At 46.6% G+C, this 21,878-nt stretch overlaps 2 protein-coding genes across 3 annotated transcripts in view; one reads left to right on the forward strand and one right to left on the reverse strand.

Annotated features, from left to right (window-relative positions):
* Window positions 1–33: 33 nt before the first annotated feature.
* On the reverse strand, window positions 34–18,190 carry CRNKL1 (crooked neck pre-mRNA splicing factor 1). Its single transcript, XM_008256342.5, has 14 exons — window positions 18,026–18,190; window positions 16,465–16,617; window positions 15,627–15,718; window positions 14,377–14,535; window positions 13,759–13,925; window positions 9,752–9,930; window positions 8,184–8,354; window positions 6,485–6,676; window positions 5,762–5,821; window positions 5,054–5,134; window positions 4,174–4,413; window positions 2,990–3,091; window positions 1,736–1,984; window positions 34–763 (listed from the first exon to the last, which is right to left on the reverse strand). Exons 1-14 carry the CDS (start codon window positions 18,074–18,076, stop codon window positions 596–598), a joined length of 2,064 nt encoding a protein of 687 aa, XP_008254564.1. The 5' UTR covers window positions 18,077–18,190; the 3' UTR covers window positions 34–595.
* The window catches only part of CFAP61 (cilia and flagella associated protein 61), a 250,889-nt gene continuing 247,199 nt past the window's right edge, over window positions 18,189–21,878 (forward strand). Inside the window, exon 1 of one of the 2 annotated variants that reach the window (XM_008256339.5) lies at window positions 18,189–18,327. The gene's annotated coding sequence lies outside the window, so the exon portion shown is untranslated. Of the gene's footprint in view, window positions 18,328–18,576; window positions 18,716–21,878 lie in introns of those variants that run through there. The other variant, XM_008256340.5, reaches the window with a different exon arrangement.

Consider the following 21,878-nt stretch of genomic DNA (forward strand, 5'->3'; position numbering starts at 1 on the left):
AAGGCAGTGGTAGCCAGAAGTTAATTCAAGTACATTCAATTCTACAAAGAAAGTGGCTCACAACATTTTATTGAGCACTTACTATGTGCCAGGTATATTCCTTTTCTATGGTAACCTTCAAAATAAGCTGTCAAAGTATTTGCCCATTTATGAGTGAGGAAACCAAAAATAAAAGTTAAATTACTAGTGGCGCTGGGACCTGAAGCCTGTGACTCAGAGGCCAGGAAAGCTATAGGTCTCAGATGAACTTACAGAGACATGCGCAAGAAAACAGCACAGGAAATAACTCAAAAACTTCCAACACAAAAGTACAAGTCTGCAGGTCCATCTGAAATAGATGGTTAATTACATTTCCTAATGCATGACATGGACAAACATCAGAAAAGTTTGGACTCAGTTGTGTACAGAAAAAAGAGCCATTAAAAAATACCTTTCCAATCCAAGAGCATTTTAAAAATCATTCAAAAAGTATCTGTCGGATTCCAGTCAATTCTGTACTGGTAAAATATATATAAAAAAAACTTTGGGAGTCACCAACAGTTCCAAGCTATTAATTTATAAAAATAATAAAACATTTATCAGTATGCAGAAAAGATCAGGGGTCCCTCTCATCCGTGTCCTTATCTGGGTCCTGCTCAGCAGCCTCCTTTTCCTGTTGCTGTTTCTTCCACAGCTTGGCCATGGCCAGCAGCTTGAGGTTGGGCTGGTTGGCAGCATCTTCTGGAAAGATGTAATCGTAGTATTCTTCCCAGCCTGCATCGGACTGCAGAAAGGAAACAACAGGTAAGGAAAGCCATGGCTGAAATACTCTGTATTCCAGTTAAAGTGGAGAACTTTTACTGGGGAACCCAGAGTTCAAATCCAGCTCATCTTCATTTTATAAAATATCAGAATCTACTAGAGAAAGAACAGGGCTGGGTCTGAAAGACTGGTGATGAGCAGCTGTTGGACTGCTAACTTCTTAGCCTACCATGAATCTTGAATCGAAAACCCTGTGGAAGAAAATTATACCCCACCTCCCTTGCAAAACAAAACAAAACAAACAAAAACAACACCTAAGCACAGCTCTCCACAGTCAACTACAAAGATAATCAGTGTCTTCAATTCTATCTTGTGGACTTACATATAAAATCTGAAAATTTTTAGATCAAGATTTTTACTTAATATTTACCCAGTAGCAAAAGCTATAAAATCTGCAATGATTCTGACTTCCTGCCTTCACACCCTCACTTGCAACTGATCACTGATTCATTTCCCCAACTCTTACCTAGCAGACCCTGCTCCAGTTCCCAGCTTCTGCCGTCACTGGCTCAGCTTACAGAAGCAGCGTCTTGGCAGGTCTGCCTCCCGCCTGAGCACCTTGGGCCCACCTCACTGAGATGTCAGTAATCGGGTCACAGTACTTTATACTAACAGCAGTACTGGTTCCCACCAAACCCCTACAGCTGCAGAGGCATCTCTGGATCAGCTCCTGCCTGAAGGCGCATTTCACTGCCCAACACAAGACCCCTGCTAATGCTCTGGAAACATATGTCAAGTGGTTCCTAGACTCAGCCCTCTCCCATTCTCCACCCCAAGATGGCCCATTCCCTCCTCCTGCCCTGTCTCCCACTCAAGGCCGTCTGCTCCAGCCCACTGACTGTCCACATGCCACTCAAAGTGCCAACTTGAAAGTTGGACGTGTGTCTACTCGTTTGACACTGCATTTGCACGGGTCCAAGGGCTCGGTTCTTACCCCATCATCTGCCTGGACCTTTCTTCTCTTCTTGACCTTCTCTGGCATGAGTTTGTCTACTCTCTCCTTATCTGCTACAGTTCCAAATTCATCTTCAAAGTTTCGCCAAGATTCCAGCAGCATAAGCCTCTCTTCCTTTTCTTCACAGTTTCGCATGGTTTTGTTAGCCTCTTCATAAATCTGTCGGCATTTAGTCAAACTTCCTTCTTTCCCTGAAGACAACTCAAATTGAGCAAAACTGATCCACACCTTTAAAAGAATTAGGGGACCAAATGAATCGTGTCACAATGATGCACTACTACTAATAAAATAAATTTCTAGTTAATGACATCTACACATGTTCTTCTCCAGTGTTCCACACAATGTCGCATTTGAAAACGCACTTCAATATAAATACTAAAGCAGCCGGCGCCCCGGCTCACTAGGCTAATCCTCCGCCTTGCGGTGCCGGCACCCCGGGTTCTAGTCCCGGTCGGGGCGCCGGATTCTGTCCCGGTTGCCCCTCTTCCAGGCCAGCTCTCTGCTGTGGCCAGGGAGTGCAGTGGAGGATGGCCTAAGTGCTTGGACACTGCACCCCATAGGAGACCAGGAGAAGCACCTGGCTCCTGGCTTTGGATCAGCGCGCAACAACAACTAAAGCAGTCTGCATCTAATGTCTAATTAGTCTAATTAGGTTTCTGACATGATCCTAAAATCCTGAAGTTTGACTTTTTTTTCAATTCTGTGATATCCAAGTGAGTCACATGCAGTATAAACTGTGTAAACAACATTACAAAGTCTTCTGAGATGAATTCTCTTGAAAAGCAAGGACATTGTTTAAAACACAAGAAACGGGCCTGCACTGTGGCATAGGAGGTTAATCTCCGCCTGCGGTGCTGGCATCCCATGAGGTGCCGGTTCTATTCCCGGCTGCTCCTCTTCCCATCCAGCTCTCTGCTATGTCCTGGGAAAGCAGTAGGAGGTGGCCCAAGCACTTGGGCTTGGGTCCCCACACCCGCATGGGAGATCTGAAAGAAGCTCCTGGCTTTGGACTGGCCCAGTTCCCGCTATTGCAGCCATTTGGGGAGCGAGCCAGCAGATGGAAGACCTTTCTGTCTCCCTCTCCCTGTAATTCTACCTCTCAAATAAATAAAATCTTCAAAATAAGATAAATAAAACACAAGAAACACCCCACTTAAAATACAGAACTATAGTACTTTTTGCTAGGACTACTGGCTCCAGCAAAATCAAAGATCATCTACAAACACAAGATACCTTAACGTGCTGTGTCCGCTGAAGCAACTGTCGGTACAGATTTCGTGTTCTTTCGGTTTCCTCCTGCTCGATTTCAAAGTCAATATAAGACTTCCAGAGCACCTAAGAAAGACGACAGGTCAGCCTTGCCTTTTGGAAAGAATTATGTCTCTATTCAAAACACAGCTTAATTATCATCTAGCCTACATCCAGGATCACAGAACTTTTACTAGACAACTAACAGACCATGTATACATAAAAATAAGTAGAGCTGGTATTTCTAAGTTGGCTAAACATTGGGTAAAATTCTATATTATAGGCAAAAAGATCCTGGATTCAGCTTGAGAATCTCCTTGGGAGTTTTTCAAATGCTCAACTCATCAGGAGAGCTGAGAAACTCGCCAGGCGTCCCCCAGGCACGCTCATGATCCTGCCACATGCAGCCGGGCTTCTAGGGAAACAAAGGTGCAGTTTGGCCATCCCTGTAAATCCCTCGTTATCTGAGTTCAACTGAAAACGCAGCACTGAACAGCTGCCCACTTGCTAGGTGTAGCTTCTCAAAGCTATGGCCTGGGCACCTGGCAGCTGTTTGCAGTCTGGGGAGAAGCGGAGCCCACAGATGGAACTGGTGATACATAAAACCCCACACTAATGCAGTGAGTGAGGCCTAAACCATTAAAAACAGGGTCACGTTGGTGTAGCATTTATACAAGGCTGGCTGAGTGCTGTGGCTCATGTCACATTCACATCAGTCCTTGCTGTGGTTTGGTGCCACCTTGTGGCTCAAGCTTTCCTATCCAAGGCAGGCCAGGACTCGAGTCATTTGAAGAACATCCTGATTTAAGTGGAACCTCTTGTTGGCCTGATCCCGATCTAGAACATATTCTGTACTAGACCATGGGGCTGCCTCCTGGCTTGTCCTTCTCTGCCCCATCCCCTTTAGTCTTCCCTGTTTGAGAAAGGGAGAAGACAGCAAATCACCCACCCCATTGGATCCCACTGCTCACCTAGGGTGTCGTCTGTGCTCTAGTGCCTGACTTACAGGGCTGTGCCCCCAGTCTTCCCATCCTTTCTATCCTACAAACAGAAAAATTCTGAGTAGAGCCTAGGTTAGGTCGTCATCTTACTCTAACACACACATTTGGTTAGACGCTCACCTAAAGTAATTCTAGAGAATTATCTAGAATGGTTCGTGAGATCCTTACCTCTGGCATATCCAGGCGCGGCTGACTGATGGCTAATTCATAGATTGCCCGAGCTCTCTCAATATCACCAAGGATTGTCTCTAGTTCTGCAAATTTAATCCACGAGGTACAATTTTCAGGCCCAAATTCCAGAAACTTTTCATAAAGCTTCCGGCACCTGTCAAATTCTCGAAGCTGCAGCTCCAATTCTATGTAACCTTTGAATAATTTGTTCTTTGGACATTTGCCTATGGATGTTCCCTGGAAAACAGAACGACCAGACCACGGTGATACCTTGGCAAGCCTCCCTTGTGAACAGTCACCGCCAACCTGTTCTACAGGCAGCTCCCTGCTGGGGAAGAGCCCTATAGGGTCAACAGGGCCAACTGTGCGTCCCCTGTTATCACACTGGCTCATCACAGAAGGTGATGAGCATCTTGGCCAAATGAAACCCCTCTGGTTCCTCTGGCTACAAGAAGGCCTGTGCCGACGCATTCTTGTTCAGCAAAAGGCAGCATTCCAGAGCTCTACGGATTTCACAGTTTCTCAGGATCCCTTAAGAAATACGGATGTCAGATGTCCAAGATCTCCTAGAAACAAGCAAGCCATCAAAGGAAACCTGCCTTGTGCCCAGGGGCAGAGTGAGAACAGGACAATTGCTTTCAAACAAAGTATTTGACCCCATTAAGAAATGTTAATGAATAGAAGTCTCATTTAATAAAACCAAAATTTTGCACAGGACCAGACTACTGAATTCTGGTCTGAGGGAGGACCTAGTCACTGGTAACTGTTTTAATTTCCAGTGTTGACTGCTGTTTTAGGAACTGCACAACTTGTAAGCACTGATATAAATTTCCTTCTCATAAAACTTAGTGAGGCATCTTGATCTTTCCTTACTTACCAAAGCTCTTCTGGCAAATGGTAAATTTTTCTGTCTTATTTCAAACTGTGCGTAATATAACCACATTTTGGCAAATGTGAACTAAAAAACAAAAGCACAAAAAATATCTACTTTAAATAAGAGATTCATTTCAATTAAATTAAAATTAACCAAAGGCCACTGGCAATATTTCCCCATAAACTTAGCACAAGGAGGGAGGTATTTTGCTTGTTTACAAGCAAAGGTGACCATCTTTTATTCAAGTTAAAACAATCTACCCTGGATCTAGATGCCTTACTGCACTTCATAACCTTGTAGCCTCTACTTGGAATAGAATTTGTTCTGTGGGCACGCTTTTAAGAAGGCAGAGTATTCTCTCTACCAAAGGAATTTCTACCAAAGGAAACAGTTTTACAGTTTTCTGTGCTAGGAAGCAGAGCAGGGATGACTTCTCAGCCATTGACAGGAAGGGCACGTGTCCACGTAAATGCTCTTGGTTATCCAGACACTGTGTCTCCCACACGTGCTGTGTGCTCTGCAGGTTAAGTATCTTCCCCCTTACACTCATCTATTCAAATCCCTAGTGCCCTCTGATTTTCTACATTACCTGTGCTGTCACTCTGTACAGACTGTCAGAGACAAGGAGCCTGTCTCCTTCTCACTTACATTATGCAACCGAATTACTTCAAGTTGGCCTTGTAGAAACAGGACACTTTAGAGCAAGCATACCTTCTTGTGAGGAATTAATTCCAAAGAGGCTTGATACACCTGTCTTGTCCTCTCAGGATCCTGTATTAGGATGAGAAATTTTAAAATGTATTGAAGTCTGTTGCTAACACTAATTTCACTAATCATAGTACAAAAGGTCACCCAACACTGAAAATGCTATCAAAGCTGCTGCAAGTCCTGACGCCACCTGTGACCAAGAGTATGAACTAACCTTGGTTTAAGGATCACAAACCATGTAACCAGCACGTGCTAAGCGCATCTCTGTGGAATGCTGTCCACCTGATAGCACAACAAAGATGTTTTATGGTCTCAGATCAACAACAAAAAAATTAATCTTCACCTGTCAATTTACACAGGTCAGTTTCTAAAAATGCCACGATTTTCACTAAAAACAGAAATATACACTCTAGCTGGGATCCCTATTTATGGGAAAACCCAGGCAGCTACGTGAACCAAGGTCTACTTCACTGTTTCAAGTTCCAGGTGATTGCTTGTTCCTCGAGGTTTACAAAATAAAACAACAACAAAGAATGCTTCACCTGTGCCCGCCATGGGCATCGCAGTTTTCAGTGGTGCACAATGGCTGGACAGAGGCCTCTAAGAATTTAAACTCAACTTCTGTTTCAAGGATTGTAAATGTTAGCTAGCACCCACGACAGGCAAGCTGCAGAACAGCGTGAGGTAACCATGAAGAGCTGACATGTGATTCCATGTGTCTTCTACCTTGGCCTCCAACTCCTCATAGAGGGCGTAGTTGATCCACAGGTAGATGTAGCGCTTCCAGTGCCTCTTCTCCTGAATGGGAGGCACATTGGCAATGGCTCGCTCATAGACTTCCCGCACCGTGTCTGCTTCTGCATCGCTCTCCACCAAGCGCAAGTAATCAAACCACGCGTCGTAATTGTGTGGATTGGCCTAGACAGACCAGATTAATGAGTAAAAACAAAACCAAGAGGACACTTGCTTAGCCTATGTGGAGGCACCAAACCCACCTCTACGAGTTAGAATTTTCCGTGCTATCTCATTCTAAAACTATCTTTTTTTTTTTTTTTTTGGACAGGCAGAGTGGACAGTGAGAGAGAGAAAGGCCTTCCTTTGCCATTGGTTCACCCTCCAATGGCCGCTGTGGCCGGCGCACCACGCCTATCCGAAGGCAGGAGCCAGGTGCTTCTCCTGGTCTCCCATGGGGTGCAGGGCCCAAGCACTTGGTCCATCTTCTACTGCACTCCCTGGCCACAGCAGAGGTCTGGCCTGGAAGAGGGGCAACCAGGACAGAATCCGGTGCCCCGACTGGGACTAGAACTCGGTGTGCTGGCGCCGCAAGGCGGAGGATTAGCCTACTGAGCCACGGCGCTGGCCCTAAAACTATCATTCTTGTGATTGTATGGATAGAAAGGAACAGAGGACAGGGTATTGGCCTGGTGTCCCACAACAAGGTGTTTTTCATTTAGTCAACAGTCCCCCAAAAATTAGACTTCTATCTCAAAATGTATTTCTTGGGGACAATGCTGAGGTGTAGTAGGTTAAGCCTCTGCCTGAGGCACCGGCATCCCACATGGGTGTCGGTTTATGTCCCAGCTGCTCCTCTTCTGATCCAGCATCATGCTGATGTGCCTGGGAAAGCAGTGGAGGATAGCCCAAGTGCTTGGGGGCCCCTGTGCCTGCTTGCGAGACTTGGAAGAAGCTCCTGGCTCCTGGCTTTGGATCAGCTCGGCTCTGGCAGTTGCAGCCATTTGGGGAGTGACCCAGCAGATGGAAGAACTCTGTCTCTTTCTTTATATATGTGACTGCATGTTTTTAACAAAATTACAATGGAATTCTCTCATGCTCACAATTCTGAGACCTGCCTTTTCAATTTTTAGTAATTTCCCTTGAACCTATCTTGCTGACCTACTACCCTATATAACACCAGACTTAGTCCTCAATCTTGCAATCTTTTGCTCAGGTAGTTTAATTAATTTGACTAAGCAAACTATTTTTCAATGTATAGAATGAAAAAGGAAGTTGCTATTATCTTTGAATTGAAATCAAAGCAGTCCATTCCCAGTAAAACGGAGAGAGGAGAACTATGTCTATGGCACCTCTTTCATTCAGGCTGCTAAGCCAAAGGATGACATGCCAAAGAGCAACCTGACCCTTCCATCTTCTTTCAAAAAGGAGCTCAAAGATTCCACAGTACTTTTGCTCAAGTTCTAAGGCACATGGTCAGCAGTCAACAAAATGACTCCAACACCTGAGCCACAGAGTAAATCCAAGCTTGACTTGCTTGCCTCTTCCACTTGCACCTGTCCTGAAAGAGCTGCCAATGTATCATCAGGACAGTAACCACCAGTGGCCCTACCTCGCTACTCCTCACGTCACTGTAGCCGGTCTGGCCCAGCAGGGCTCAGCCACTCACAGCTAACCACCCATCGGCACTCACCTTCACTTCTTCCTCATACTGGAATCTCCGTTTGCTCACGATGATGTCTTCAATACCGCGCCTGTCACCAAACTTCTTCTCAAAGATGGTGTAGTTCTTAAAGAGCTCTTGGGCCTCTTGTTTTGAAATTCTATCCAGGGCATACTTGTAGATCACTCGTACCCTTTCAAACTAAAAGCAGGCAGGATTAGCTTCTGTAACATAATGTTCTCATTCTCGTCACAAACTGGAAAGAGTAACTGTGGCATAAAATACCTAAAAGTCAGATATAAATAAAGGCTTTCCTCTCTCATTGTTGAAGGTGTTTGTCCAGGGACTGAGACTTGGCTTGGAGTTCCACATTGAATGTAGTCCACTGATGTGGCCAGTCGGATGGCTGCTGCACCTCTCAGCTAAACAGGCCCCAATCTGAGCTGCTCTTCTCTCCACTCACCCATCAAACCTGGCTCTTTCCCACACTTTCCAATCTTAGTAGACAGCACCCACAGTCTCACGTGCTCACATTAAAACCCCAGGGGTCCTCCTTCACTCCTCCCCTCCCACATTTCCACATTTCAATCCTTCAACACACCCAGCCATTACTACCTCTTCAACACAGCTCTTCTCCCCATCTGCCCACCTGTCTCCACGCTTAACTGAACCATTCCCAAAGTCTCCCTACTGGTCTCCCCTACAGACATATTTGTCACCCCCTGCCCCCGAATTTATTCATCATGAATCAGTCAGAGGCTCTGGGCCTAGCAGTTAAGACGCTGCCTGGGACACCCATATCCTGTATCAGTGTGCCAAGGTTCGAGTACCAGCTTCACTCCCATGTCCAGCCTCCTGCTAGTGCACACCCTTGGAGACAGCAGATGACGGCTCCAGTACTTGGGTCCCCACCACCCTTGCAGGAGACCTGCACTCAGTTCCCAGCTCTTGGCTTTGTCCTGGCCCAGCTGAGCTGCAGCTTTGTGAGTGTTTGGGGAGTGAACCAGTAGATGGGAGACCTGTCTAAGCCCATATTTCCAGGAAATAAACAATGATCTAAAAAATGTATAAATCATATCCAATCACTCTCCCACATAAATCCCTTCACTGCTTCCCTCTGGCCTCAGGTTCTAAACCCCCTTGCATGACCCGTGCAAGTGTCTTCCTCTTTCAAATCTGTATTACTTGAGCTACTTGGAAGAATTATTTCCCACATACACACACTATGGAAGAAAAGATTGGACTTATTCATGAGGCAATCTGTTTTCATTCTAAATTCTGTTCTCTAAGGGCTTCCAGCTTTGTCTCCCAGGTTTATTACCTTCTAATCACAGGACACCAAACGAGTAACTCTCAGTTTACACTCAGATTTAAAGGCTAAATTGCAAAACAAAATTAAGACAGCTGTAATACAATCTGCAGTCACTCAACTTATGCATATGCAGCTTGGCCACACAGGCATGCTGTTTTCTGTGAGCAACTGTTTATTTTGAGAACATTTTCTCTGATAAGAAAAAGTAGAAATGAACACATAGTGCACAAGATGCGATCCTTACTCTAAGTTTTTTTTGCAACATAACTAAGTTAAGCAAACTTACTTCTTTCTGGTTTTCTTCAAATTTGGCAAAGGCAACGTAAAGGTGTTCATCCATATGCTCATCTCCGAAGAACTCAACAGCTCTCTCGTACACTTTCCGTGCGTGTGCAAAATAAGCATGTTTCTCTTCAAAGCGGGCATATTTGATCCAGTTCTTAACATCAGGGTGCACGAGGACGAGTGGAAGAGAATTAAGGAACTACCAGGCAAGGCAACATGACTTCAAAAACAACAGAGTGGCTGGCGTTCGGTCTAGTGTTAGGATGCTGGTTTGGATGCCCACGTCTTATGTCAGAGTGCCTGGGTTCAAGGCCTGTGTCTGGCTCCTGACTGCAGCCTCCTTCTGACGCAGAATCTAGGGGCAGTAGTGATGACTCGAGTAATTGGGTCCACAGACTGAGTTCCCAGCTTCCAGCTTCAGCTTAGCCCAGCCCCAGCTATCACAGACATTTGGGGAGTGAACTGGATGGGAGCTCTCTTTGCCTTTCTCCGTGTCTCTCTGCTTCTCACACAAATAAGTAAATTAATAAACACTCAGGGGTGGTGTTGTGGCATGGTGGGTAAGGCTGTCACCTGCAGTGCCAGCATCCTATATGGGCGCCAGTTTGAGTCCCAGCTGCTCCACTTCTGATCCAGCTCTCTGCTATGGCCTGGAAAAGCAGAGGAAGATGACCCAAGTCCTTGGGCCCCTGCACCTGCGTGGGAGACCTGGAAGAAGATCCTGGCTCCTGATCAGCATCTGGCCCTTGTGGCCACTTGGGGAGTGGGCCACCAGATGGAAGACCTCTCTCTCTCTCTCTGCCTCTCTGCAGCTCTGCTTTTCAAATAAATAAAAATAAATTAATAAACACCCAAACAATAATTCAAACTAGAACCGTATGGGTTATGAAACACATATTAAGTTGCAGTAGAATCTCTTCTAGTACTCATTCAATAATCAGCGGTAGGTACAAACAAGAGCTTAGTGACAAAGAGAAATCTAAACCCAGGACTCCAGCCATGTCATTTTGGACAACACATTTAACTTGATAAGTTTCATTTTTTTCATCTGTAAATAGGGAAAAATGCCAATCCTACTGGATTATTACCAGCTTTAAATTAGAAAATGTGTTAAACCCTTAGTATAATTTTTGGACAAAAGAATGTAGCCATTAAATGGCAACATTATATATACTCAGTAACATTAATATTAATATTTGAACTATGGGGCCAGTGCTGTGGTGCAGCAGGTTAAAGCCCCAGCCTGCAGGGCCGGCATCCCGTATGGGCAGCAGTTTGAGTCCCGGCTGCTCCTCTTCTGATCCAGCTCTCTGCTATGCCTTGGGAAAGCACTGGAAGATGGCCCAAGTACTTGGGGCCCTGCACCTGCATGGGAGACCTGGAGGAAGCTCTTGGCTCCTGGCTTCAAATCAGCTCAGCTCTGGCCATTTTGGTAATTTGGTGAGTGAACCAGTAGAATGGAAAACTTCTCTCTCTCTCCCTCTCCGGCTCTACCTCTCTTTCTGTAACTCTTTCAAATAAATAAATCTTAAAAAAAAAATTTTTTTTTGAACTTTGGGGCCAGTGCTGTGGTGCAGCAAGTTCAGCTGCCACATGAGATGTTGGCATTCTATACAAGCGCCATTTAGAAGTCAGGTTGCTCCACTTTAAAAAATTTAATTTATTTGAAAGACAGAGTTACAAACAGAGGTAGAGACAGAGAGATCTTCCATCCAGTGGTTCACTCCCTAAAGGGCTGCCAACAGCTGGAGCTGAGCTGATTCAAAGCCAGGAGTTTCCTCTGGGTTTCCCAGGTGGATGCAGGGGACCACTGCTTTCCCAGGCCATAGCAGGGAGCTGGATTGGAAGTGGCGCAGCTCGGACTTGAACTGATGCCTATATGGGATGCCAGCACTACAGGTGAGGGCTTTATCTCGCTGTACCACAGTGCCAGCCCCTGGTTGCTCCACTTCTAATCTGGCTCTCCGCAAATGTGCCAGGGAGAGAAGTGGATGATGGCCCAAGTAGCTGGGCCCCCACATCCACTTGGGAGACCCAGATGGAGTTCCAGGCTCCTGGCTTGAGCTTGGCCCAGCCCCAGCCATTACAGTCATTTGTGGAGTGAACCAGTAGATGGAAACAAATACATTCCCACCCCCACCCCTCTCCCTCTCCCTTTAAATAATTTAAAAAAATTATTTGAGCTAACAACTAAAGAAGAAACAACAAGCCACAAAAATAACACTGCTAACTAGAGCCAAAGGAATATGTTTTATATTGCCACTTTATCTAACAGAACATAACTATTTTTAATCTCACTTCCTTGAAGAAGTCGTTGATTTCCAAAGTAGTACATTTACACATGGCAAAGGTGTTAAGGGCACTGGTCCTAAAGCTGCTCTGCAGGGTTTTTTGTTTTGTTTTAAAGATTTATTTATTTGAAAGTCAGGGTGACAGAGAGTGAGAGTGAGAGAGAGGGAGGGAGAGGTCTTCCATCCTCTGGTTCACTCCCCAGTTGGCCGCAATTGCCAGAGCTGTGCCGGTCAAAAGCCAGGAGCTTCTTCCAGGTCTCCCACATGGGTGCAGGGACAGAAGGACTTGGGCCATCTTCTACTGCTTTCCCAGGCCATAGCAGAGAGCGGGATCGGAAGTGGAGCAGCTGGGAATCAAACTGGCGCCCATATAGGATGCTGGCACTGCAGGTGGTGGCTTTACCTGCTATGGCACAGTGCCGGCCCCTGCAGTTTTTTTTTTGACAGGCAGAGTGGACAGTGAGAGAGAGAGAGAAAGGTCTTCCTTTGCCGTTAGTTCACCCTCCAATGGCCGCCGCGGCTGGTGTGCTAAGGCTGGCGCATAGCGCCGATCCAAAGCCAGGAGCAAGGTGCTTCTTCTGGTCTCCCGTGCAGGTGCAGGGCCCAAGCACTTCGGCCATCCTCCACTGCACTCCCGGGCCACAACAGAAGTCTGGCCTGGAAGAGGGGCAACTGGGACAGAATCCAGCACCCCAACTGGGACTAGAACCCGGTGTGCCGGCGCTGAAGGCGGAGGATTAGCCTAGTGAGCCATGGTGCCAGCCATGGACATTCATCTTAGTCATCTCTCTCCCATCTTGACCTTAGGTTAAGTATTTCCATTTGGGTCAAGAAATCAGTGTGTAGGAGAGGGATGCTATTTTCACAACAGTTAAGTGGACAAGAAATGGATAGTTTGCCTACATTAAAGTACATTAAATTCATGTATCTTGATTTAAAATCATGTAAGAACTACCAGTTCTATATACATCTTCATTGTTTTACTTGGGGCTTATTCTAGCCTTAAATGTAAATGAAGTGTTAGGAATACACACAGGCTGCTTGTCTGGAGTTGTTATTATCTATTAGAAGAACTCAGTGAGTGGTGACCACCAGGAAAAGTCTAAAGCTGCCTCCAAATTTAACATAATAGGAGTTTAAGGAATTCATTATATTTTTGTTTTGTCTGTGACTTATGTTTTTACTTTTTTTTTTTTTTTTGACAGGCAGAGCTAGACAGTGAGAGAGAGAGACAGAGAAAAAGGTCTTCCTTCTGTTGGTAACCCCCCAAATGGCCGCTACGGCTGGCGCACTGCGCTGATCCAAAGCCAGGAGCAAGGAGCTTCCTCCTGGTCTCCCATGCGGGTGCAGGGCCCAAGCACTTGGACCATCCTCCACTGCACTCCTGGACCACAGCAGAGAGCTGGCCTGGAAGAGGAGCAATCGGGACAGAATCCGGCGCCCCGACCATGACTAGAACCTGGGGTGCTGGCACCGCAGGCGGAGGATTAGCCTAGTGAGCTGCGGCGCCGGCCGTGTGACTTGTGTTTTTAAAGATGGGTTTAGGGCCCAGTGCCGTGGTGCACTAGGTTAATCCTCCACCTGCGGCGCTGGCACCCCATATGGGCGCTGGTTCTAGTCCGAGGATCTGGAACTTCCCATTAATGACTCTGTGTCCCGGCCATGACAAGAGCTGCCCCCAGGGCAGTGCACCACTCAGAGCTCATCCAAAGGATATATCGTTCATAAATGGTGCGGGCCCGCTCCACCTCTTTGTACCTCAGCTCGAAGTTGATGTAGGAGTGCCAGGCTTGCTCCTCGGGCTGCCATTCCATCCAGCGCTCAAACACCTGGCGAGCACCCGCAATGTTCCCCAGCATCTCCTCCATGTACGTGTACTTGTACCTTCAACACAGTGACCCAAGACACCTGTTGTGCTCCAAGCGTCTTAGTGCAAACACCATCTTTGACAATTTCTAGTTCTCCCTTTATTTAATGAAAAAACTTAAGGTTTTATCTTTCCTAATGGTTAATGCAAACATATTTTCTTAATGAAATATAAATCTGAACAAGATGAACTATTAGGAAAACATTTTTTTCTTATAAGTTGCTAGTTCAATGTGAAGTTTTTAGGCACAAATGATTGCAATCAGCACTTAAGTTTTGATCACATGTGATTAGCTATTAAACGTTTTGATTATGAGTTAATAAACTATGGGGCATTAAAAAACTCTTACAGGATGTTTAAAGTAAAAGTAGACTGCAACATTAATCTAAACAATAAACTGTGTGAGTAAAACAAACACACAACAGCATTTTCCAGTCTGAGAGGCTGCTCTGCTAGATCAGGACTTACCAGAACTGGTTGACTCTGGGCAGAGTCGTGATGGCCCGGTCCCAGATATTACGGGCATGGTTGACCTGGCGATTTTTCATTTCCATTTCTGCATACTTCAGCCAGAGCGTAATATTTCGGTAGTCCACATCTAAAGCACGCTCGTATATGGAGCGAGCCCTGAGGAGGCAAGAGGTGAGGGTCTCAGAAGTAGAACAGACAACGCACGGCAGTTACATCAAGCTACCAGCAATGCCCTGATGTTTTATTGGGTGTTTACTGTAAGTCAGGTTTGGGGCATAAAAAAACGAAAAGATGGTGTTCTCAAATAGCTTACAAAATCTATGGAAAGATAAACACATATGTAATTACAATGCAGGTCACAGTCGAGTCCTGCAGAGGAAGCAGACACAGAAATGGCAATGTCTGCTGAATGAGCTAAGTGGAGGTAACTCCAGAACGGAGAACATGAGGACAGCTGAGTTTACCAGGACGACAAGGCTGGTGGGAAGGTGTGCTCCTCCCAGGCACACAGAACTGGAAAGTAACGTGGCAAGGAGAAATGATGTGCTCAGAGCGTGCTGAGAACTTAGGCCCAGCACAAGCAGGGGCTGTGAGGGTATGGAAAGGCTGGACAAGGGCCAGGTCGCGATTTTCAGCTTGTTCACCACTGGTACTGGGTGGAACATTTTTATTTCAAATTTTCAATATATAAAATTAGACACAGAGTGAATGCTACATCTTACAACCTCCGCCTGCCATTCACCACAGACCATACTAACACAGTGCCCCTCAAGCCCCTTTGAAGGAACCACAGGGCTCCAGGAAACGAAAGTTGGACATTAATACCAGAAGCACACTATTTTTTGGATTGTTTTTTTAAAAGATGTATTTATTGATTTAAAAGGCAGAGTTAGAATCAGAGAGGGAGAGACCAAGCTTCTATCTGCTGTTTTACTCCCCAGATGGCCACAAAAGCCAGGGCTGGGTCAGGCCAAAGCCAGAAGTCAGGAGCTTCATCCTTGTCTCCCCTGTGGCTGGCAGGTGGCCCAAGCACTTGGGCCATCTTCAGCCGCCTTCCCAGGAGCATTAGCAGGGAGCTGGATCAGAAGTGGAGCAGCTGGGACTCAAACCAGCACCTATATGGGATGCTGGTGCTACAGGAGGTGGCTTCACCCACTGTGCAGAGGTATACTCTTTTACTTCTGATTTAACTTTTTTTTTAATGGTTAACTTACAATTTCTTTGTGTTATATTCTAAGCAATTTTACCTTTGAATCTCCTTCAGACTCTCCTCCCATTGTGCGTATTTTATCCAGTTGCTAATTACAGTCCTGTTTTTTCTTATGTTATCTTCAAAAGTCTGGAAGGCAGCAAAAAGGGTTGAATTAAATGGGAAAATGGCATCACCTTTTGTCTACTATAAGCCTTGTACTAAAAACACTATTATTTTGTTCTCTTTTAAAAGAGAAATGACATACTGGAATCCTTGACGAATCAGACACCAGAAGTTACAACTACTGATGTTTTTTCAAACTCTTACAATCCAAACAGAAAACTTTGGCTAAGAAGAACTGCAGGCAGACTTGCTGGTGTTTCCTCCCGTTGCTCAAGACACACTTTATATTTGCTTCCAATAAGGCAATGCTTTTGCAAAGTAACTTTACATCTTCTTGGTAACTCTGATTTCACCCATAGCTCACTAGATGGGACATGATGAGAGGTCTAAAATAATCTCACATTCCCGAGTGAGGAGGTCAGATCAGACCCAACATCGTCTCACGACTCTGTGCTAGGTCTTACCCACAGAAGTATGGCAACCAGCCATGCAAAGGACACGCCTCTCCCACCTGTGCGTCTTCCACCTGCTAACCTTTCCGCCATCTTTGATTCAGCACCAGAAATTACGTCTCTGGCAGACTTAACTGCTTTGTATTTTAAGATGACAACTCAGTTTATTTTTTATATAGTTCAGCAAAAGCAGTTAGTTCACCAGAGCGCTAGGAACATTAACCTCGTCTTAACCATCCAGACTCTCACCGATCAGGAACTTTTCAAACTCTGCCCTTTAATTCTAAACAACTAAAGAGACAGAGAAATCAGACTTACCTTCCTTTTCCTTAGCTTGTAATCGTTTAATTCTTCTTCATCTGTGATCTTCTGCTGAGGTGGAGGTGGAAGCAGCTCAAGTTCTCTTTCTTTCGCTTCTCTCAAGAGTTGCTCAGCAGTTATTTGTACTTCGGCGGGAGCTTTGTTTTTGACCTTTTTCATAAAAAAAAAAAAAAGAAAATTTAGACATTTCTATTTGGGTAGACACTCTTCAGATAGGGTTTAAGAAACAAACACATGGTTTTCAGAACACAGACTCTAAGTTGCCCCCTCTGGATGACAGGTGTCCATTTCTCAACACTGAAGAGAAGAAAATGTTTTCCATTTCACACGTGGTACCCATTACAAGTCAGTAGGTTAAAGTCTCACGAGAAAAAACATGGAAAAAGCAATAGTGACTTTTCCTTTTTAAATGAGTAAAATGAAAAACTTTGAGGCTTGCTAGCTAAGAGATTTTAAGATGTATTCATATAACATCACAACTTTTTTTTTTTAACAATTTTTAAAAAAAATTATCTAAGGGGGCAGGTGCTGTGGCATAGTAGGTAAAGCCGCTGCCTGCAGTGTCGGCATCCCATACGGGCACTGGTTTGAGACCCGGCTGCTGCTCTTACGATCCAGCTCTGTGCTATGGCCTGGGAAAGCAGTGGAAGATGGCCCAAGTCCTTGGGCCCCTTCACTCACATGGGAGACCCAGAAGAAACTCCTGGCTTCGATTGGCACAGTTCTGGCCATTGAGGCCAACTGGGGAGTGAACCAGCGGATGGAAGACCTCTCTCTCTGTCCCTGCCTCTCTATAATTCTGCCTTTCAAATAAATCTTTAAAAAAAGTTAACATCACCTGTTTATTGTTACCTTCTAATGCGATTAAGAGAAAATTTTAAGTTACAAACAGGCTTCATTTATTGCTATTAGGCTAGTGGCACTCAATAACAATGTATGGAATGGAATTTTAAGAAACTTTTTTTTTTTAAATTTACTTATTTGAAAGGCACAGAGAGAGAGAGAAACTGCCATCTGCTGGTTCACACCCCAAATGTCCACAGCGGCCGGGGCTGGGCCAGGCTGAAGCCAGCAGCTCCCTCCGGGTCTCCTGCACTGCTGCAGGGGCCCGAGCACTTGAGCCATCCTCCACTGCTCTCCCAGACGCATCGGCAGGGATTTGGATCGGAACTGGAGCAGCCGGGACTCGAACCGGCGGCCACACGGGATGCCGGCGGCTTCACCCTCTACACCACAGCGCCGGCCCCCAGCAGCAGGAGTCAATGCGCCCTGGGACGCACAGACAGCACCCACGACACGAGCACTCAGGGCAAACACCTGACACGCATTACTGGCTGCGTGAACGGAAGAGGTCAAGTTCAAGGGGCTGGAAAAAGGACACCCGCGAAGACTCAGGCCGGGGCCCACCGCTGATGGACTCCGGCTAGTCAGTCTCCCCCGTGCCCGCGCCCTCCCGGAGCCGGCGCGACCAGCGCCCCGCACACAGACCGCCCTACTGCAGCCCGCGGCCGGCTGTGCCTCGCCGCGGGCACACACACAGAGCAGCGCTGCCGCTTACCTTGGCCACTTTAGGAATTCGCTGCTTCCCAGCCGCGGTGGACGCCGCCATGTCTGCAGCAACGGACCTCGGGAGACCAGCTCCCCTCGCCGACAACAGAAACGGCTCCCCGAGGCTCGCCTACACCACAAAAGCTTCCCCACCGACCGACGGATTCCCGGAACCGGAAACGGAACTCCCGAGGACGACCTTTGACCTCGCGCATGCGCCATGACCACGGTAGAGCCGTTGCCGTGGTAACTAGACAGCGCGTCCTCCTCGGAGCTGGAAGCAGAGCTCAGCGTCCTGGAGTTGGGGTTGAGGTGGGTACGCGGGGACTGGATCCAGGGTCTCAAAGGCTCACTCCCAGATCAGCTTCTGGGACTGGGATGATCCTAGGAGAACGGGTTCGTGTGTTCAGCCGAGGCGCCTGGATAGGGAATTGGAGCCAACCTCTGCTCTAGACGCTGCAGGGCCGGGGACGTCAGGAACGGAGGGGAAACTACCATTCCCGGCATGCCCAGGGGGAGCCTGCGCCGCGTTGCATTCTGGGCTTTATAGTCTCCGACGTCCGTGCCCACAGCTTCCAGTTCTCGGCCAATAGTGCTAATTAAACTCTGGAGCCTGGAATCCCGGGTCTTTTCCAAGGCAGGTGTTAGGAAAAAGTGAGAACACATGAGCAGACTAACTAGTGAACTACCCCGCCTTGCGGTAAGAAACGTGTTTAACATTTTCAGGTGTGCCCCGGTCACCGAAATTCTCAGGCCAGGGGCCTCGGCTGCCCAGCGGGGCTCGTAGCTTCGCCCGGTTTCCCCAAGATGGAAGGGAAACACAGCTGTGAGGTTCTCAGTGATAGCCCTCGACCTTTCCTCAGGGGCAGGGAAGTGAGGCCAGCGGTGCCGAGGAGGTTGGGAAAGGACTCCTGGCCTCGCAGCAAAGTTGAGCAGAGGGAAAGCGACTCGCCCAGCCGGCCCGCGGCGCCTCTCCCGAGTCCGCAGTTTGGGGCTCTCTCCTGGCATGGTGCGCCCTGTAGGGTCAGGCAGCGGCGTGCTGACGCGAATCCAACCGTGGTATCGCCCAGCTCCCCCTCACACCCTCAGATCCCACCCCTGTTCATCCCTTTCTCCCCCAAACTCCAGGAAACTTCTGATTAAAAAAATTTTTTTTGCATTTTCTAGAATATCGAGCAGTTGGATAATATGTAGATTTGTCAGATTGTCGTCTTTTTAAAGATTTTATTTGAGAGGTAGAGCTACAGAGAAGGAGAGGGAGAGAGGTATTCCATCGCTGGTTCGCTCCCCAAATGGCCACAAAGTCCGGACTGGGCTGATCCAAACCCAGGAGCCAGGAGCTTCCTCTAGGTCTCCCACGCGGGTGCAAGGGCCCAAGCTCTTGGGTCATCCTCCACTGCTTTCCCAGGCCACAGCAGAGAGCTGGATCAGAAGAGGAGCAGCCGGGACTAGAACTGGCGCCCATATAGGATGCTGGCACTGCAGGTGGAGGATTAACCAAAAACCTCAGGCCTCAGATGATCTTCTTTTGCTTAGTGATATGCACTATATTTCATGCTAGTTAAGAGAATTTCCAATTGCAAATCTCCTTTGGTGTTTAGGAAAAAAGTGTATTTGTGTGTGTGGTAATATTACATTATCCTATGGGTTATGTTGCTTTTAAAAATATATTTCGGGGCTGGCACTGTGGCATGGTGGTGGAGCTGCCACCTGCAGTACCGGCATCCCAAATGGGCGCCAGTTCAAGTCCACTACTGATCCAGCTCTCTTGGGCCCCTGCCCAAGAAGAAGCTCCTGGCTTCAGCCTGGCCCAGCCCCTGCCATTGTGGCCATCTGGGGAGTGAACCAGCACATGGAAGAATCTCTCTGTCTCTCTCTGCCTCTGCATCTCTATAGTTCTACCTTTCAAATAAATAAATAAATCTTTTTAAAAAATACGTCGAAATTATATCCAGTACCAAAATATTTGTCATAGCGCTCTACCATCCATATTATTTAAATATCTTTAACTTATCTCCCTTTTCAAAAATTTAAATAAAAGGGATGAGGTGATAATTATTTTCCCACCATAAAGATAAAATCACCTAAGAAAATTAGCAAATAGTTATTAACATTTGACTCCCGCATCCTGTATCGGAGCGCCTGGGTTCAATACCTGCCTCTGGCTCCTGACTCCAGCTTCCTGCTAAGCAGATGCTTGGAGGCAGTGGTGATGGCTCAAGTCACTGGATTCCTGCCAGCCACGTGGGAGACTTGGTTTGGGTTCCCAGCTCCTGGGTTCAGCCCTGGGCCATTGCAGGCACTTAGTGGGTGAAGCAACAGATAGGAGTTCTCTGACTTCCTCTCTCTCTCTCTCTCTCAGTTCTGACATTATCTCACTGTCTCTAAAGTAAATAAATGAAAATGAAAAGAACATGGAATAAACAGGTGTTTCCCTTAGGTGCCATGCCTGAAGTTGGCAGCTACAAGTGATTGAACAAGTGAATAAGTGGCTTAACTGTCCCCAGCTGCGTTCCAACAAGCTCATCGTCCTTCTGTCACATGTTTTGATTGTGTGGTAATTCGGTTCAGCATTGTATTTTTTAAGAAAATATTATCATAGGCCGGCACCGCGGCTCACTAGGCTAATCCTCTACCTTGCGGCGCCGGCACACCGGGTTCTAGTCCCAGTCTGGGCGTCGGATTCTGTCCCGGTTGCCCCTCTTCCAGGCCAGCTCTCTGCTGTGGCCAGGGAGTGCAGTGGAGGATGGCCCAAGTGCTTGGGCCCTGCACCCCATGGGAGACCAGGAGAAGTACCTGGCTCCTGCCATCGGATCAGCGCGGTGCGCCGGCCGCGGCGGCCATTGGAGGGTGAACCAACGGCAGAAAGGAAGACCTTTCTCTCTGTCTCTCTCTCTCACTGTCCACTCTGCCTGTCAAAAAAAAAAAAAAAAAATCATTATTCCTTTTCCCTGAATGCTCATCCAGGTACACCCGCGTGTTTACTTGTTCCCTCCGAGCTTCTCATCTCACAGCCCACTCCCTTCTGATTCTAACTCTTTTCTTCCTGAAATACACCTCTCACTAGATCTTTCAACTGGATTCTTCGGTAATCTCTTTCAGTTTCTGTGTGAAATTGTCGTTATTTCACCTTCATTTTTTAATGATTGCTTAGCGAGGTGTAGACTTCTAGGTTGGTGATTATTTCTCAATTTCAAAACCACTATTTGAGTAGCATAAAAACTGCAGAGCCACAGGCCAAGTTCAGTTCATTGCCCATTTGAACAGTCTGTGAGCTAAGGATTTTTGTATGTGTTAAACATTTGAACAGAGTTAAAGACTGTTATGCAACATAGGAAGATTACACCACAGTCTGATTTCCGTGCTCATAAGTAAATTTGTATTGGGATACAGTCAGGTTTGTTTGTATTCACATTGTATCTGGCTGTTACCTGGCTACAGTGTGACATTCACAGAGCTGAGTATTTATATAGAGCACATGTGCTCACAGAGCCTAAAACTCAAAAGGTTTTCCAGGCTTCTCTTGCTGCTAATGAGCCATATGTCAGCCTAGTTACTTTTCTCTCAGATGTGGTTTGCATTTTTCCTGATTGGCTTGAGGGCTTTGTCTTTGAGGTTTTGTAGTTTTCATTATGATATACTTAGAGTTTATTTTCTTTTGTCTTAAAGATTTTTTTTTTATTTGAGAGGTAGAGTTACAGAAGGAGAGGAAGAGAGAGAGAGAGAGAGAGAGAGAGAGAGACTTCTATCCACTGGTTCACTCCCCAAATGGCCACAAAGGCTATAGCTGGGCCGATCCGAAGCCAGGAGCCAGGAGCTTCTTCCTGGTCTCCCACACTGGTTCAGGGGCCAGGGACTCAGGC

Source organism: Oryctolagus cuniculus, chromosome 11 (genome assembly GCF_051225735.1).
Source record: "Oryctolagus cuniculus isolate XC-2025 breed Fujian yellow rabbit chromosome 11, ASM5122573v1, whole genome shotgun sequence".
In the NCBI taxonomy this organism is placed as follows: Eukaryota; Metazoa; Chordata; class Mammalia; order Lagomorpha; family Leporidae; genus Oryctolagus; species Oryctolagus cuniculus.

What these genes read in the sequence shown, in the direction of transcription:
- CRNKL1 (XM_008256342.5), bottom strand. Translation starts at nt 18,076, where the DNA reads ATGGCGGCGTCCACCGCGGCTGGGAAGCAGCGAATTCCTAAAGTGGCC. An exon ending in CATTTGCCAGAAGAGCTTTG is followed by an intron (nt 4,414 to 5,053) that starts GTAAGTAAGGAA and finishes TCTGTTTTCCAG; the next exon opens with GGAACATCCATAGGCAAATG. An exon ending in AGGTCCAGGCAGATGATGGG is followed by an intron (nt 764 to 1,735) that starts GTAAGAACCGAG and finishes TCCTTTCTGCAG; the next exon opens with TCCGATGCAGGCTGGGAAGA.